This window comes from Microchirus variegatus, assembly GCF_963457635.1.
Source record: "Microchirus variegatus genome assembly, chromosome: 8".
Lineage (NCBI taxonomy): Eukaryota > Metazoa > Chordata > Actinopteri > Pleuronectiformes > Soleidae > Microchirus > Microchirus variegatus.
Window position 1 is genome coordinate 22,313,864 of NC_139809.1, and position 19,434 is coordinate 22,333,297.

General features: G+C 39.8%; 1 protein-coding gene across 1 annotated transcript in view; it reads left to right on the forward strand.

Moving 5' to 3' along the window:
* igf1ra (insulin-like growth factor 1a receptor) overlaps positions 1-18,360 on the forward strand; it is a gene marked incomplete at its 5' end in the record, with an annotated part of 109,969 nt that extends 91,609 nt beyond the window's left edge. Inside the window, 11 exons of the mRNA XM_083893256.1 lie at positions 3,864-4,144; positions 4,288-4,430; positions 5,442-5,607; positions 5,707-5,815; positions 6,030-6,094; positions 6,412-6,641; positions 8,066-8,173; positions 9,184-9,343; positions 9,607-9,736; positions 12,056-12,190; positions 16,833-18,360. Coding sequence (XP_083749382.1) covers positions 3,864-4,144; positions 4,288-4,430; positions 5,442-5,607; positions 5,707-5,815; positions 6,030-6,094; positions 6,412-6,641; positions 8,066-8,173; positions 9,184-9,343; positions 9,607-9,736; positions 12,056-12,190; positions 16,833-17,358 — 2,053 coding nt within the window. The 3' untranslated portion in view covers positions 17,359-18,360. The remainder of the gene's footprint in view (positions 1-3,863; positions 4,145-4,287; positions 4,431-5,441; positions 5,608-5,706; positions 5,816-6,029; positions 6,095-6,411; positions 6,642-8,065; positions 8,174-9,183; positions 9,344-9,606; positions 9,737-12,055; positions 12,191-16,832) is intronic.
* Positions 18,361-19,434: the final 1,074 nt, after the last annotated feature.

Sequence of the window (19,434 nt, forward strand, 5' to 3'; positions counted from 1 at the left end):
AGAATGTGTCACTCGTTTGTTCAGAATCAGCTGTTTATCAAGGATGATGGATCATCTTACACAATTTTCGTATACCCATAGAAACCTCCACATAACTGACACTTTTCACTGTTCTCTATGGGACAGCACAGAACAGGTTATTGACGGTGACGGTGATTGGACAAATGCGCCAAAAACATCACTTCTAGGGAAGCTCAGCTTCTCTCAGAGTCAAGTGGAGCAGTGGGCAGGCACAGACGCTGAGCTTCAACAACTCTTTACAGACAGTTCTTCCAATCATGATGCAGATGATTTCTGCTTTTTTATAAGCTTCATCGATAATACACTTTGTACAGCAATTACATCAATCAGTGACATTTCCCAGTCTGTGTTATCATTCCAAAAGATATTCACCACGTAAGATATGGAAAATATTGCTTATTATTTGATTGATCAAACATTTGTTAGGTGCATTTTAAAAACATTTAATGCTGATAACTTTTTTGATTAGGTTTGATTTTCCTTGAAATAATCAATCAATTAAAAGAGGAAAAAACAATAATGAATGTAGTGTTTATTAGTTTAGTTTATTAGTTTATTAGTGTTTTATAGCTGTTTTTTTCCTTTGCCACATGCAATTATTCTAATACAAACTAGCTGTAAAATATTGGAGACCTTTGAAACACTTGTTGTTATATTAAGAACACTCAGCAGGTATGTTATAAATCCATATCTTTAAATGATGCCTCTGAGCTTCTTAAGTGTATTCATTCCAGCAGCAGCATTATCGGTTCATGTTGTAATTGAACTGATATTCACCCTCCTCCCCCTACTCCTCCTCCTCTTCCTCCAACTCTGTATATGGCTGTGTTGATTTGTTATGTATAGCTGTCTTGGAAACAGGCTGGTGGCAGTTCCCAGGCCAGCAGCTGAAGGGTTCTGTAAATGCCCAGACTCGCCGCTGTCACAGAGCCAGCGTTATTACAAACCACTCCAGAGGAGGACACAAAAAATGGCTTTTTCAACAAGTTCAGAGTTTGGGGCAGGGGTGAAGTGGAAAGAGGGTGGTTGAAAACAGAAACAGAAAGAAGGGCAAATGTTTTCCATTCTGTCCCTCTCCAGTGTGCACTCCACTCTCCTCTTTCCCTCACACGCTCTCTTTGTCTGAGACTAGGTTTCTTCTTTTTTTTCTACCTTTTTTCTGGGATGAGACAGTTGGAGAAGGATGAGGGCTGTCAGTATCTGTTAAAACCCACTTGTCAGCTGACTGGTCAGTTGATTGTTAATACTTCTGGTTATATCTGATGTGTTGACTGTGTGTCGTGTTACTATATTGAAGGCATTTTTTTTTACATCAGACCTCTGAGCCGAGCACGGGGCACGAGACAAACGCAAAAGTGATGACGATTGGCATAGGTTGAGTGAAATTCTATGGTAAGCTAATCAGTGGTGAAGTTGGGCGGGTGCTTAGTCTGCTTACTCACGCGGCAAAGCAAAGGTGCGCAATAGAAACAGGAATGGCGAGCCCTGCGGCTTATATAAAGAAATCTATAGATTTTTACAGGCTAACGGCTTGCACGGGGCGCTCTAGCAGGAAGCACAAGAGCGAGGCAGACAGGTGGAAGAGATAATGCGCCGAAGAAGACGCTCGTGCGAAGAGTAACTTTTGCTCAAGTCTGCCAGTGGATCCTGACACCGTGGGGCACTGTGGAAAAATCCACGATCACCAGTGGTTTTAGTGTGCAGGAGGAAGATAGATGAAGATTCGAAGAAGAAAGTACTTACATTACGTAAAAACATACGTATGTCCATTTCATTATAGTATTCAGATTTATCAGAAATATTTAAACACACACAAGTTCTGTCAAAGAGGGGTGGAGATGGGGTCCAAATTATTTGACACATATGAGTATTTAAAAATTACTTGAAAGTAACGCAATAGTTACTTTCCGAAGTAACTTATTACTTTTAGAATTTGTAACTCAGTAACTACTTTAGTTACTTTCTGGGAGAAGTAACAAGTACTGTAACGAGTTACTTTTTTTGAGTAACTTGCATAACACTGCTGATCCAGTTATTTTGATCTGTATTGGAATGATACCGATACAGAGTACGGCATCAGCTCATTCCTACAGAGACCAGTCAGTTCTTTCTGTGAACTCAGTGTGTCATTACAGTTAAGGCCAAGCACTAACAATGTGATCTACCAGCCAAAGACTGAAACGGTATAGTTGTCCGCGTAAAGGTAGATCTTTTTTTAGCAAATGAGGTCAGAATGGCACTAACTCATGAGTTAAAAGGTCAAGCTTCAATCAGCTCAGGAGTCTTCTCACGTTGTTAGGACTGCAACACATATCCTAACGCTCTCATGTTACATGTGAAAATGTGGCCTCAGTCTACGTCTCCCTCTCTTGTTCTTTTCATTTGATGCACGATTGCCCAAGTTTTACTCATCAATGTGAATCAGATTCATGCATCTGTGTCCTTACTTTCCTGTCAGTTGTCATATACTTGTAATATCTTTGTTAGTTGCTGATGGTTTCTGAGTGCTGGACTTTTTTTGAGTGCACCACACCGTTTCTGACTGTTAACAGGAATGTTAACATATCAGAGCGACTGCTCTTTCCCACGGCTCTGTCTGTGTTTGGTTTGAACACTTCTGAAGGTGAACGTCTGCTCAGACACGCAGGATGCTTGACTTCAGGCAATTTGACAGAAAGACGATAATGTGTCTGTTTTGATTTGTACTGCTTAGCTGTGAGGATTTTCATTTATCCAGTGACATAGTCAATCAGCAAAAAGCCATTTGTAGGCATCAATTTGGTATTCAGAAGAATGTGATGGGCATTACTCACTGTTTACCGCAATTGGAAACACCAATTTATTAGTAATTAATTCTTTTGTGAACATATTTGCAGATTAATCAATACAAAATGGTGGTTTCCCCAGTATGTAGTGCAATTTCTTGAATTTCCTATTTCTATTATTTTTGTCATTTTCATGCTTATATTTGATTTCATGCAATGGAGACAGGAAACTTCAACTATTTGACCATCAGGTCACCCTGCTGTATTTACACTTGTCTAAGCTGAAAGATGTTCGTACTTAAAAAAAACTAAATCTCAATCATTAATCTCTGCACTGTACACTAACTGCTGTCAGGTTATTTATTTTCCAACTTGTCGAGAAGCAAGGACTTTGTGTGACTGTGTCAGTAACTGACCAACAAGTTTCACAGGTAACTGTGATTGTAGGCATGGTGCCTCTGCTGTTGCTACAGCCACACCTGTCACGACAGTGTCCAGCTCCAGGTGCTTCCACATCTTATTGAATTTAGTATGGCACACTCAGTGTGCCTGGAAAATTTTTGATTAAACCCATTGTTTCAGACAAATGTGGCCAGCAGGCCTTTAGCCACCAGGGCGTGAAAATAATAAGAAATTAGACACCCTACTTTTAGGCAGGACACCCAAAAGACGCACTATTTTTTCCTCCTGTTTATCCCCCGGTAACCATTATCGGGAGGCACGTAAACATGACGTTACGCGCGTCTTTTTCCGGTCAGTCGCCATGGAAACTTGTCATGCGTTATAAAGCCATTAACGTGCCCAGCACTAATAATCAAATCAAATCTTAGCCCTAAACTGAACCAGTTTATCATTCATAAGGTCATGCCTGATTAGAATGTTTTTGTCTCCATGAGGACTATTTTACCTGACCAGTAAGGATAGCATTATATCCTTCTGATATCTGATCCAGTGATTTTGACAATTATCGGACTGATACTGAGTACCACTACTGACAGTCCTTGAGATTGGTTAAAATACTTTATGGAGATATAAATATAATAGTGCTTTAAATCAGCTATCCCTCATGTTTTTCAGACCTCCTGACCGCCGTCGCAGAGATGTTTTTGGGGTTGCTAACAACACGCTACAGCAGGACGGTACAGGGAACACCACCCTGAGCCCAGATTACAACAGCACAGATGGAATTCCACCAGTCAAAGAATACCCATTCTCAGAAGACAAAACCACAGCAGAATATTTAGAGATCCCTAACCTGCGGCCCTTCACAGTCTACCGCATTGACATCCATGCCTGCAACGAGGAGGTGGGCCGCTGCAGTGCTGGTGCATTTGTCTTCTCCAGGACCAAACCTGCAGGTGAGAAAAACATCTGAAAACAGCTAGTTATGAAAAGAGCGCTCTTGAGAATCTGTCAACACGTTCTCCAGAAACATTAGGAGAACCATGAGCTGGATGAATGTGAAGATTACAGGTTGTAACATTAAGCGTGTGCTTTCCAGTCAAAGCAGATGACATCCCAGGAAAGGTGGTCTATGAGAGGAGTGACAAGTTGGAGGGTTGTGTGGTGCTGCACTGGCCACAGCCTACCATGCCCAATGGGCTCATCCTGATGTACGAGGTCAAGTTTCGTCTTGGGACTGAGGTGAGCCAGACTGGGTAAAATCTAAGATCCCCTATTGTGCAGTACTGCTGCACAATATGTCTTATAGGTAATATTCCCTTATTCTAAGGCTATGTCCAGATGTACTGTAATGTTGATGTCATGTATTTTTAATCAGTATCTAATACCATTAGAATCATAATATTTGAACAACATCAACACAATGCAGCTTTACCCTGAATATGTACATCAGCGTAACATTACCAATATAGAGTTTAGTTGCTGTCAGCATGTACTGCTGCATCAGAGTCAAACACTGCATAACTGTGGAGGTGGGTAAGGTACAGTAAGTTGTTTACAATCATGTTGTTAATCACCAGAGGAAGGGCATCACACACTGTGATATATAAAAAAGTATATAATCAAGTATTTCAAGTAATAATTATATCCAACAAATTTTGACCATAGACCGTGTTTCACTGAGTTTTCTAAAGCAGTTGACAGGAGTCTCCAAATTCTCCGACACCTCTGCCTCCAACAAAGTCTGTCCTAAATTGACCTAAAAACACAGCAATTTGTTAACATTGACTGTTTGAAAGCTATTAGACTTGGTTCAACCGTCAAAACAGAAAAGAGTGTTATTATCTACCCCAAGTAAAAATGCTTCAATATCAGCAATGCAACCACCTTCAAAACTAGGAAAAACATTTCAGTTATGATAATGTCCCACATTCAAGATATTATAATATCAATAAAATGCTGTGTTTGAATAAATCTCTTAATTCAATGTTTCATATTTCCACGCCGTGCATGTGTGATGTACATGATAGATCAGCATTATCTTTAAACAAATTGTGATTTTACAAAACCTTGTTAATATGAACTCAAAATTTCAGAAATTCAATGTACAAATGTCCAGCAAAAACTGAAACATGTTTGAGTGAACGGGAGGACTCTCATATTAATACATTTATATTAAGATAGCAAAATTACACAATTCATTTATGTTAAGTCTCCATACTGCTTCAATGTTTTACCCTTTGTTCTTCCCAGCTTGAGAAACACGAGTGTGTGTCACGCCAGCATTACCGTGAGCACAAAGGAGCACGACTCACCAACCTTGGCTCAGGAAACTACTCTGCCCGTGTTCGTGCCACCTCTCTGGCAGGGAATGGTTCCTGGACGGAGAGCGTGTTCTTCTATGTGCCTCCACCCAAACGTAATACAGCAGTTCTCACACAATTATTAATGGGTATTCTCTCTGACAATTTAGAGAAGATAATCCAATTCCCTTTTCTTTTTCTCTTCTGTCTTGCAGGAGACGATGCCGTCGCTTTTTACCTGGTCATCATTATTCCCATCATAGCGACACTCTTCATCGCCGCCCTCTCCACCATCCTCTTCTTTGTGAACAAAAAGAGGCGAGCGTCTTTACAAGCTTGTTTTTTCCACATTGTCTTACAATGTAGCGCTGCCTTGCTGTGCTCATGAAACTTAACAACTCTTATACTGTTAATTAGAGTTAATAGGTGTTGTTGTTGTAACATTGCCCTGCGGTAAAGAAGTCAAGTTTACATAATCCTTGCCACATACGGAACTGCCTGTTGGCTAACTGGACTGTGTCTGTGTTAACAGGAACAGCGACAGATTGGGGAATGGGGTCCTCTATGCGTCTGTCAACCCAGAGTACTTCAGTGCTGCTGAGAGTGAGTTTTTATTGTTTTATTTTGTTTACTGTTGTATCATGTGCTGCATTCCATTTACATCGGAACTTGAAAGTCAGAACTTGGAGCAACATCACCCCTGAGTTCACTGTGTGGCCACTGTTGGAAGTACCAGTCCATGACAACACTCTACATGCTATTTTGCACACACAACCAGTGTAGTAACATGTCTACAATTAGACAAGGTTAATCAATGGTAAAAGTAGCAGTGTTTGCATGGTTGCCGCCATCTTGCAATCCTGTGTAGGGAAAGCAAACTAGTGTTAGACATTGACTTGCTGTGTGTTGTCTTGTGCCAGTGTATGTCCCCGATGAGTGGGAGGTGGCCAGGGAGAAGATCACCATGCACAAGGAGCTGGGCCAGGGTTCCTTTGGCATGGTGTACGAAGGTCTCGCCAAAGGAGTGGTCAAGGATGAACCTGAGACACGAGTGGCTATCAAGACAGTCAATGAGTCAGCCACCATGAGGGAGCGCATCGAGTTTTTGAACGAGGCCTCTGTCATGAAGGAATTCAATTGTCACCATGTGGTAAGAGAGACACATCCTGTTATGGTTTCCATCCATCCTGCACCTGAGTAAAAAGAACCTATAACACCACAGACATTACTGTGCATACCTTTTAGGCCACCATTGGCAATGCTCTGATTACTGTTTGTTAGAAAACAACCAGAAAATACAGGGACTACGTCAGATTTATTGAAAAACAACATTTTCAGAAAAAAGTACGAGGTGTGTCCTCCTCTTACACTTTAACAATAACAGGACTCTGGCCCCTTTAAACCTCAATGAAGTAGAATGGCGTTAATGTCACTAATGACACTTGTCTTGTTGTTCCTGCACTACTGTTCCATATTGCTGTAAAAAACATCTATTTCACCTGCTTTATTTAAGGCATGCTTGAGCCTTGCATACATGTTTTTCAAGTTTAAACGTACAAGGTTGCATGTTGTAGCTAACTTTCTCTCAACTCACTCTTCCTTCCTAGCATGTAAGAAAACATATGGTTGACCTTCAGTTATTATTAAAACTCAAAAGTCCATTAAACACATGGTGGTCCAAAAAACATGGCAGCCTCTGTAGACAAGATCCGCTCCTGATCTAACTATAAAGAACTTGTTTTGATGTGATGAGAACAGCACTGCATACATTCAAAAACAATATCAGTGTTATTATTTTTATGTTCTAATAGTTGAACAATGAACATAACTTCACTTAAATCTGGACCCTTAACCTTTAAATCTGGACCTTTACTGCATTTGCAAGCTTTAATTGAAATCTTGCAAATGTAGTAAATATGACCAACTTTTTTGTTTGGTGTTTCCTGTATTGCATGGATTTATCTTAATAAAGAGACTGACAAATAAATATGGATGGTCATTAAAACTTTGCTAAAACAACAAAGCTATTGGTGTCCTGGTGACATTTCACAGTTCATTAACATCTTGCTAAGAATAAACCCATATGCAAGGCCGATCATCATTACTACATTGCTAATTCATCTGTGTAGACGGCAGCAGGTCAGGAGCTGTTGATACGCTGTGGTTGTCAGCCACAGCCTGAGGTAGAGTTCAGCCTCCTAGAGATATGAGGAGGTTATACGCTCATCATGATCACAGCCTCATTAACTATCCTTACTGGATGTGCAAATGTTTTTCTTTGGAAAGTCAGCTGTTAATATGTTTTGATCAATCTGGCTACCACACGCCATACAAAGCAAAGCATGATTACCTAGCATGACCAGACTGGATACTCTGTGATGCCTGTTCTAAAATATGATGCTTCAGAGCTGTAAACAACTTACTGTACCTTACCCACCTCCACAGTTATGCAGTGTTTGACTCTATGCAGTATGGATTTATTATATCCATAATTTATGGATTTTTTTATTTACAGTGTGATGTTTGACTCCTTCCACCTGACCTGTGCTGTATTGTGTGTTGTGATTTGTGCAGGTGCGGCTGCTGGGTGTCGTCTCACAGGGCCAGCCAACCTTAGTGATTATGGAGCTGATGACACGTGGAGATCTCAAGAGCCACCTGCGCTCCCTGCGCAACAAGGAAGTAAGCAGCTTTTCCTCACACGCACACACACATTTTCACACGGCATTCTTACTGAGGACAATCTGAATGTATGGTAACAGTTACGATTTATCACTATTCATATGTAATTATATACCACTTTTATAGTCTCAAAGCTGCTTCACACTACAGTTTTGCCATTCGCCCAATCGCTCTTTCCTATCACAGACAGTATGTAGACGAGCAGAGCCATCGCTCAGACCCACAGGCTTCCAGTTGAAAGATGACTCCCTCTAACACTGAGCATGTAGCCCCATTATGTCATAAATTCCTGGAAAAGTATGGAATTTTGAAATGGAAAATGTTTAAGAAACTCTTTATATGTGAATCAATATGGTCAGATCATTGAGTGCAATTGCCTCAGGGATGTCTAACCATAATTAAAACAAGATCTTAACTGTCAAAGGTCCCCTTTTAAGTAGTGTGACAGCACAGATATTCTTATTTTGATCATACTGCTTTATCTTATCTTATCTTAATCTTTTAAATTAATCTTATAAATAATCAAATTGTCCTCATAATTACAGAAATACATATATTATACATATTTGTTCCCAGGGTGTATGTATCACAAATTTAACAGAATTCATCATCATTTTTCAGAATCCAAAAAATGTAGTAAATGCTGATGGATTTATGTCTCTCTCCATGGAGATACAGTAAGCACAGTGTGGCACAAGACTCCAGGTCACCAGAGAATAATTAATAGAATTAATACAACTCGGTAATGTTATCAAAGAGCTCAAGTAGCTATCGATGGCTGCATTTCATTGCACTAAGTGGGGGAATCTTGTGGTTTCCTCATCAGTCCACACATTCCTCCTCTTGTATGACAGCTCCACCATTTTTGGCTGGAGTGATATTTCACTCACAGGATTTGTCATCCATTAAATCATTTCATTGCTTTACTTTTTATCATTAGGTCAACTTTTCAGACTTAACAGTTGTCTTAGGTTTGCCCTCTTAACTTGTCTCCACTCACTCTGTTGCAGAACACCACCAGTCAGGTCCTGCCCCCGCTCAAAAAGATGATCCAGATGGCAGGGGAAATCGCTGACGGCATGTCATACTTAAATGCCAACAAATTTGTCCACAGAGATCTGGCCGCTAGGAACTGCATGGTAGCGGAGGACTTCACTGTGAAGATTGGAGGTGAGTCAAGTGAACACAATGTCTTCAGACTCCTGTGGGTTGCTCGTGCTGAACTCACTCTGTTGGACTTGGAAAAATAAGTGTTTGAATTTCAGGGAGTGCTTGATGCAGTGGAGTCCTAATGTGTATGGTCAGAGAAAGAGAGGGAGAAGGTGGGGGGAGGAATGGATGAGCTCTCAGGAATGGATTTTCCTCTCCCACACAGAATGACTGATATTCAGTGGCTTCCCCAGAAATGATGCCTGAATTTTTTTCCATTTCAGATTTTGGCATGACCAGAGATATTTATGAGACAGATTACTACAGAAAAGGAGGGAAGGGCTTGCTGCCTGTCCGCTGGATGTCTCCAGAGTCACTTAAAGATGGCGTGTTCACAACAATGTCTGATGTCTGGTATGAAAACACATCACTCTTCTACACACACACAGAGGCCTGAATTATAAATGTACATGCACTTCTAAGAAATATCTGCATTTTATATTGTTTGTTTTTTTGAGCATGTGTACTGTGGAGTTTTGCTTCACTATCCTCGTGTCCCAGAAATCTCCTGTTTTCTTCTAAGACCAAGAAAATATTTTTGGATTGCATCTGGTTCAACTTTTTTCTTTTCTTTGCAACATAGCAGTATAGAGAAGGTTGAAACTGTAGTGTGCAGCTTTTAAATATAAAAAAAGGTCTGTTACTTTCAAACCATTGTCAAATAGGTTCAGACAAGGTTGATTAAGGTCTCATTCACGCTTACACGGTACGATTGGGGACTCAGTTCAACTGGGGGTTGCAATATTCAGCCAGTCTGAGTTTGCTTTAGTGAAACAAAAATAACCTTTCGAATAATGTATTCCCCTCTCACCTGAGGCGGCACTGCATCAAGAATTACTGACGACAAGACAACAATGAAGAAGAAAACTCTCTCATCTGTTGGTTAATGCAGGACAACTCCTGTTTCCTCCACATCAGAGCAAAACATGGAGCTGCATCAAATCCTATCGCTTTCTGTGAACATACGACACCTATACGCTGCAAAATGGGCTGACCACAGTTTGAGAACCATGGCTCTAAACAATAGCTAGCACAAGGCATGATTCACTCCTCTAAAATCCTCTGCAGGTGGAAAAAAACCCTTCATCTTATCAGTAAAGATAAATATTTTTTGACTGACAACTTTCCCTCATTACAGCTATATTGTTCTGGAGAAACGCAGATGTTCACCAGCTCCCATGCAAATTCGTCTTTCCCAATTCAAAATGTCCCACGGGCCAGTCCCTTCAGAGTGGATTTAAACTCCTCCAGATGTTCTCAAATGAGAGGGTTTTCATTGCTCACACAAACCCACCTCCACATTTGCTTACTGTATCCTCCTCTTTGATGTACAGATGAAGATTTAGTGTAAGACAAACCCTTTCTGGGAAACACCAGCATCCACCAGTAGGTGACCTGTAATCTGTTAATCAAGAAAAGCTGCCTGAAAGTGGCTTCGTCTGTCAGCACAAAACGGTGTCATCCTTTAATACGTAGTGTGTTGTAATAAATACTATCATGCTCTTGTGCCAGTGGTAAAATATGACTTGCAAGAGTGAACAAATATTGTGGTCTCTCTTAGTCAAGTTGAGATTTTTCCTCATGAATAGTTATCTCAGTGCAAGGTTGCACGAGGTCAAACCCAAGTGACGTTTACTGTAAATACTTTATTCTGTGGCTCATTGCGACTGAGTGATGCTGGTGCACTGACATATTACAGCTCACTTTGCTCTTCATCGGTGATCTGAAGGGCTTTAGGTTTAACGTGATGTAAATAACTAAGAGAAAAGTGTCCCAATAACTCAGTAACTGCTGTCAGTTCTTGCTCTGACCATTAAACTTCACAGTTATTAATTCAGTCATTTCTTCAGAGACTGGGACAGGACTCCCAGATGTATTGTGGGAGATTACCTTTCTTTGGGTTGCCAAATAAATTTACTGAAGATTTTTTACAGCCTTTTACTAAATAATTATTAAACAACACATGCATAGAGTTAAGTTTCATTAATGTATATATCTCTTATATATTATATATTATATATTCTTATATATTCTTCTTTTTCTTTCGGCTTCCTTATTAAGGGGTCGCCATAGCAGAACATCTGTCTCTTTCTTGTCCTATTACTTGTGAGACCAGGAGCACCATAAGACTTTATATTATGCACACATTTACGCTCGTCATGATTTCCATTGTGAATCAGGTTGCAGTGGTTTGCCAGCAGCCTTTCAATCATCTCCAATGTTAGGGCAAAAACCTACAGTTAGGCCGTCTTTCACTATGCTGGTCCCCATCAATGCCTCCCAGAGGAGCTGAGTGCAAACGAGAATATCAATATTTTTAAAAGCAAACTTAAGACTTACTTTTTAACCTGGCTTTGAACTGAACCTCATTTATTTATTTTCTTCATTTAGGTATCATTTTATCCTTATCAGCACACCCTTTTTCGAGCCTTATATTGTTTACAGTTTGACTATCACCTGTCTATTCTTTATTTATTTACATATTTATTCATCAGTTTGTTAGTCTGTCGTGTTTCCCTTGTGGCCTACTGTGTGATCCACGTTGGTGTTTCCTCACTTCCTAATTCCTCGTTGCTGTTTTATGTTTAATATTATTTTCTCAAAATTACCCTCAGCAGCTTTTGAAAACAAAATTATATACACATATATACATATATAAATTTTCTGTCACAGGTCATTTGGGGTCGTGCTGTGGGAGATTGCTACCTTGGCAGAACAGCCTTACCAGGGAATGTCCAATGAGCAAGTGCTGCGCTTCGTCATGGAGGGAGGACTCCTGGACAAACCTGACAACTGCCCTGACATGCTGTAAGTCTCCATGTGTCTGTGATTTTATATATAAAAAAAAAAAACATTTGATGTCACTATTTTGTATTTCTTCCTGATATACTGTAGCCCAGTACCTTTAAGAATGTATGGTGTGAGGGAAATTCTTAACGCTCAGTCTGACTTTAATGTTATTGTAATTATTTTATATTGCTAGTTGAAAAGTCTGCAAGAGAAAGCTATCGTGTTTATTTCTAGTTCAATAAGAAGCCAACCAGAGCCTGGTGTAAATTAAACACAGCCGATTATTCCAGAGAGAGTTTGTGTGTTCCTAATTCTAATGAACTGTTAAAGGTCAGTAGACAGATGATTATACATGTGTAATCTTGAGAACTGATCTTCAGAATTAGAGGTAGCATCAAGCTGTGTACATGCCTGTCTACAGGCCAAGTGTATTCAGATAAATTCCTACAACTTAACTAATAACAATACCTTCTTCGCTAGATAGCTAAATTCCCCACATCTCCATATTGTTTTGTCACTGCCAACTCCACATGTCTTGAGCTCCTCTTAATACTTTGCCCAGCATCTATTTTTAAATTAGGGTTCTGAGTGTGTAGGCTATCATGTGGTGTGTTTATACTGAGGTTGAGTCAAGATGAGGCCTGACATTAACGTCACAGGTTAAATGTGGTTGGTTGACGACATGGCTGGCAGTGAGGGGCCTCCTCCTCACCTGTCAGCATCGGCCCATAGAAGGGAGGCCACGACCTCTGTGTGAACGATGCCCCTCATTCCAACTGCTTCAAACAGGCATGAGTCTGGAGTTGGTGTCTCGCGTCAGCAGAGGGAGGAGGAGAAGAATGACAGAAACAATTCATTCATGTATTTATAATTCATTAATGAACCACCCTGGCTGTAAAGATTAGGGAAAGGTCAGTAATGGATGATCATCACTGCTGCATACTCTCTCTGACCTTAATATGAGGGCATTCTGCTCCCTCTGCCTCCCACTCTCAATGGCTAACTTCACCTCAAAAAGAGAGTGCAAGTCTGAAAAAAAAGAAAAGAGGACTGTGTGTTGTGCAGACACAAACTTGGTTTCCATGGCAGCGTGTCTGTTTTGTCCTGATTACAGGAGTGTGTGGATTGTGTTACAGAGGTGGTGGGGTAGCCCCCGGTCTCTGAGCTACATACAGGGAAGTCAGGGCTGGTCGACTCTGCTACTAGTGACTTAATGGAGATTTCCAGATCATTGCTGAAGTAGAGTGGGAGATGCAAGTCCATACAAAGACTGAATAGAGCGCTACATGAAGAGGAAGTGGGACAAAATAATAGACAGAGGGGATGAGTCACATTTGGAGAACTCTGAATGCCTAACTCTTGTTCTGTGTTTCCCATGGTCAGGTAACTGTGGCTCACTGATTGGATTTCCCATGTTTCTGTCTACAGTTTCCTTGAGACAAAAGAGCATTCTCTTGTCATGGCATTTGGGCGAGAATGAAACACAGACTCAGTGCTCCTATTATGATTTCTCATGGAATGTTCCATATCATTTACAGCCTTATTGTAAATGTGTTTTATTGCAACAGGGATATTGCATGTGCGTAACCCTTCCAGCTCTGTTGTAATAGATTCATGTTTAGGTTTATTAACATCCGCTGTGGATGGTTGGAGATGACTGTGATGACTCTGACTCACACTTGGCCTTTATTTTGTGTCTGTTTCTGATTTTATGGAGTGTTTCAAGGACTTTTTGTCCATCTCTGTGAAACTTTTGTCTAAAAAGCCTGACGGCCCCGTTTGCTATCTTGAAAGTGCAATTAACGTAACAACCACTGTTGATATAATAATCAACATTGTGTTGGAGGTGTGTGTTTTGTGTTGTTTTCTATGCAGATTAGAAGAATGACATTGCTTCTGGTATGCCACTGTAGTGTCTTTGGTGCAGTTTAACACTGCTCTTCTTGAAATGACCCAAATCACAATATGAGGAAATTTGTACTCAATGCTTTTTTTTAAGCTGCTTTGCACTACAGTTTCACGCAGCACCCATTCACACAGGGTTAAGTGTCTTGCCCAAGGACACATTGGTATGTAGAGCAGAGCCGGGAATCGAACCCGTAATGTAGTGACACCTACTCCAAGAGGTGTTTGCTGAATTAATTAAATCTTAATTTTTTATGATATTATTTAATCTATTATTATTTTATTTATTTATGTATTTATTTTTTATATATATATATATATATATTCTTTTTTAATCTTAACAAAAAGTTTTATTCTTTTTGGGTGCCCACAAAAATGTCCCATGACCCAATTGTTACAATCTGCAGTCACACCTTTTGATGTCACAAATTCTTACATACTAGACCTTTTACTTCTGTTCACAATAGCCCTCACTATACAAACAGTGGGAGAACAAACAAATGTCAAGCTGAACAACAGTCGCTTATATCATGTTTAAGAAAATCCACTCACTTTCATTTTCCATCATGATATCGCAACAACGACATTTGTGGCAATATTTCACATAATTTCAAAATTAAATGGTTTCCTTTGATACAGAAAAATATATTGTTCACATTTAAATAAAACATTTATAATGCGGGTCACACGGATGGTGTAGTGGTTAGCACTCTTGCCTTTGCAGCAACAAGACCCAGGTTTGTGACCCAGTCGGAACGAGGGCCTTTCTGCATTGAGTAATAATGTTCTTATTATCCTCCACATGAGGGCTGCCGCAGCCAATCTCAGCTTGGGTGAATGGCGGGGTTCACCGTGACAGGCTGCCAGTCCATCGCAGGGCAAACTTATAGAGACCAACCATTCATTCTCACATTCACACCTACAGTCAATAGAGTCCAATTAACCTCACATACACAGGGAGAGAACCTGCAAAGTTGCAGAAAAACAGAAAAATCCTCGGCTAAACTTTGTTGTGAACCCAAGCAACATTGTAGCCACTCGCCTTCGCGTGGAATTAATCTCCAAATATCAGAAACACACATTTAAGTGACAGAGCCACATAAAAATCACAAGCCACAAGTTTGAGACTCTGGAAATAGACCATTTTGTACAACAAAACATAAGACATCAACAGAAGCTGGGGTTTGGCCTTGAGTAGATTTTCTTTGCACCAGCTAAAGTTCACTTCAAGTTGTTTCTTATTTTAGCCATTACCTAATGATAATGTCACCACTGACAGGTCGAATGTAAGTCAATTTGTTTCAATGGCAAGAGCGTGTGAGTGTGCTATGACTGGCACGATGCTGACAAGAAGTTGGGATTAATTTCAGTTTGTTATCTAAATTTGCGTCAACAAGCCTTGTGCACGCAGCAGCAGCAGCAGCTGGTGGTGGGTCTTCAGCTGTCTGTCAGAACTACACAGACAAGTTACTCAACGGCCCGACTCCAAGCATTACACACACATCTTTTCATGGGAGGTCTGCGGTGCCTGAATTTGGACATCATCTGAACGTCAGTTTTAAGACACTGGCTAGCTGCTGAAAAAGTCAGAGCCACCTCCCCCTGCTCTGCTGCTGCTGCTTCAGTGCATGTGCAAGTGAGGAGCGTGATCGGGAAAGCTGTACCCATAATTCCTCAGTGTGGAGAGGAGCTGGCACCCAGTTGCAGTGAGACCACTGGGATAAACTAGGGAGAGAAAGAACAACAAGAGAGAAAGAAAGAACAGTAAAAGTGAAGAGATGGCAGAGGTGTTTATGTCAGCAGGTCTTACAGTGTATTCTTAGCTTGCTTGTGTATAATTGAAGTTGCGGCGTGTGGTGCAGCAGCAGCACAGAAAAACTGTAATAATTCCGACTTTTATGATGTTGTTTTGACATTCCCCATAGCTCGGCTGCTGGCCTGGCACGGTAACCTTGTGTCTGATTTACTGTTCTGCCGAGTACATGCTACATGGCTGATTTTACTGTATGTGCAGTCATGTAGCAGTAAATAACTTATCCACATTTTAAATGTCTCAATTTAACTGCTGTTGAAAATAGCTCAACACTCTCCTGGCTATATGTATTTGAAGTTGCAGCTGGCAGCAATGTCTCCTAACATTGGAGTATTATTAAACTAAATGTTATTGTAGATGTGATAATTTTTTACTGTTCTTAAAGTCAACAGTAGTAATGAAATCTAATTTAAACGTTGTATGTGCATACATAGAGATCAACACTGTGTAGTAATCGAGTTTAATAGAGTTTTTGTGCTTTGGTGTTTTAATGGCCTGAAATGTAAGTGTCTACCGACACCTGGTGGTGGGAAAAATGAACTTTTCACCAGTTTTAATCAAAAGGTTACATTGTTTATACATATGTATATATATATATATATGTATGTATATATATATATATATATATATATATATGGAGAGAGAGAGAGAGAGAGAGAGAGAGAGAGAGAGAGAGAGAGAGAGAGAGAGAGTTTTTTCTTTACAATTCCCCCTAGTTGCAATTCCAATATAAGAAAAGGGCCTCAAAATCCACAGTTGTCATTATTAGATTTAAGGGAATAAATTAAGAGAAAAAGAAGAGGGTTATTTTCATAATTCAGACTTTATTCACATAACATTTTGATCTGAAATTAGTAGACATATAAACCTACTATAAAAAAACGTTTTGTGATAAATGAAATCAAAATAAATGCATAATGACATCATTAATTGTTTTTGCAGGTTTGAGCTGATGAGGATGTGCTGGCAGTACAACCCCAAAATGCGTCCGTCCTTCCTGGAGATCATCAGTAGCATCAAAGAAGAAATGGATTCCTCCTTCAGGGAAATGAGTTTCTTCTACAGTGAGGAGAACAAGCCGCCGGACACTGAGGAGCTGGACATGGAGGTAGAAAACATGGAGAACATTCCACTGGACCCTGCATCCACCAGGCAGCCCTCAGCTGCCGTCACCCCATTGTCGGGATGCACGGGAGGCACACCACCTCCTTCCACCCAACAGTTATCCCCCATTCAAGGCCCAAACACACCATTACTGGGACCTGTGTCTCCCTCCTCCCCCCGCCTGCTTCCCTCAGGCTTGATGTCTCCAAGTCAAGCCTTGGACAAACACTCAGGACATGTTTCAGCCAACGGGCCTGTAGTGCTGCTGCGGCCCAACTTTGATGACATACAACCCTATGCACACATGAACGGGAGCAGAAAGAACGAACGGGCATTACCACTGCCCCAGTCGTCGGCCTGCTGATATCAGACCAGCCCCTCTTTCTCCTCTTTCACAGGGTAACAAACACAAACCTCTGCTCCATCTCTTCTGGAGAGATGGACGAGGTAAGAGAAGAAACTATTTTTTTCCTACTGAGTGCCAGTTGATGGTCTCTCCACTCCTTTAAGGTCAAGAACTTATAACATAAACCTGCTCAAGCATTTTTGGAGTTGAGAGTGACAGACTCAACACTGGGGGACTCCTTTCCTGTGCAGCCTGTATTTCATTCATCGATACAAAAGTCCTTCAAGAAGGAGAGCAATATGGGCATGTATCCTGAATCACAGATTTAAACATCAACTTTAAAAAAAGTATATCTGCCAGCAAATCCAACAGAAGAGCACTTTTTCCCCTGATGATTTCAGAGAGGATGTTGTGGATATCTGAGTGTGTTTTATACTAAAGGAGAAAAAAAACCACATGATTCTCTATAATGTTTTTTTTTTTTTTATATATGACTCCCATTGAGGACTAAATAGCTGATTTTTCTTTATTGTTGATATATTTGTGGGTGTCAAGCCCATGAGGAGCAGGTCACAATGGAACAGGGAGGGGTCTATTGTGTATCTGCCAAACTGTTGCCAAATTTTATACAGGTCTCCCATCTTGTTTACGGCTATGATTCAGAGTTGTTCTGACAATCACAGGCACAGAATCCAAAACAGTTACAATATTTCAGGATTAAGTTAATTATTTTAATCAAGTGACTCAATGTCTGTTTGGAATTCTTATCATGATCAACAAAAACATAATTTGAGTTACTTTTAAAAACAAAATACACAATGTTATTGGTTCCACCTCCTTGATTGTGAGGATTTGCTGCCTTTTTAAAATCTAAAACTTTGTTTCCACTGCTTTGTTCCAGGACCTTTAAATATGTTTGGGTTTTTGTCTGTGTTTTTAGCTACACAACAGAGAAAATATTTCTTTGCCAGTCAACATCACTGGTTCCCAAACACTGGGGCGGAACCCACAGATGGGTCATGGGAGATTGTTTTTGGTGGGTGGGGGTGGGGGGGAGATTGGATACATTTCACAACCTTTTACTAAAGAATGTGCTTAAAATGAGGTTTAATTAATTTATCCAACATCTCTTGATTTGAATCATGAAAAAAAGTGGCTCACTGTATAGAACAGGGGTCTCATACTCAAATGACCTAGGGGTAGGAAGTGCAAACTTTTTGGCGAAAAAGGGACTGTTCTGTAGGATTGGGAAATTATTTAAATAATTAAATCATATTTGTGACAATAGGTCACAGAATTTCAAAATTCATTTGATATGGAACAATATGTTATTATAGAGTAAGAAGTATTTATGATGCAAAATGAAAGTATTAATAAAACAGCATACTGAAATAACTTTATATTAAGTGCCGCATTTGAGGCATCTGGTATAGTGGCAACAATGGTTCCCAAACACTGAGTCAGGACCCATAGATGGGTCTTTGGAGACTTATTTTGGATCGCCAAACAAATAGGCAAAATTTTCTAAATGTTTTGTTATAACACATAACAAATGTTAATTAATTAAGTGTTCATGAAAATCAATTTTTTTCATTTGTCAATTCGAAAAGATATCAGGTTTTAAAATATGGTTGTTAATAAGTCACTATATTCTGTACAAATTTGCTCTTGTCATGATTCATAAATTCAAAATAACTGTGAGATTAAATTAAAATGAAGATTATGACCCCATATTTTCATATATATCTTAAAAAAAACAGCATTCTTTGCAACATGTCTTGAGATAACAATAAATTCTGTTGCATGATGAAAATCAATTAAGAAAAACTCTTCAGCGACTTTCACATTTTAAACATCACATGACGAGAGTCAGCCAACTCTGAATCACAGCCCTGACTGTCTTTATTTATTTATTTATTTATATTCCTACATACAATGGTATGCAAAAGTTTGGGCACCCCTGTAAATGTCCATGATTTTCCTTTATAAATCATTGGTCGTTTGGATAAGAAATTTCAGTTAAATATATCATATAGGAGACAAACACAGTGATATTTGGGAAGTGAAATAAAGTTTATATTATTTACAGAAAGT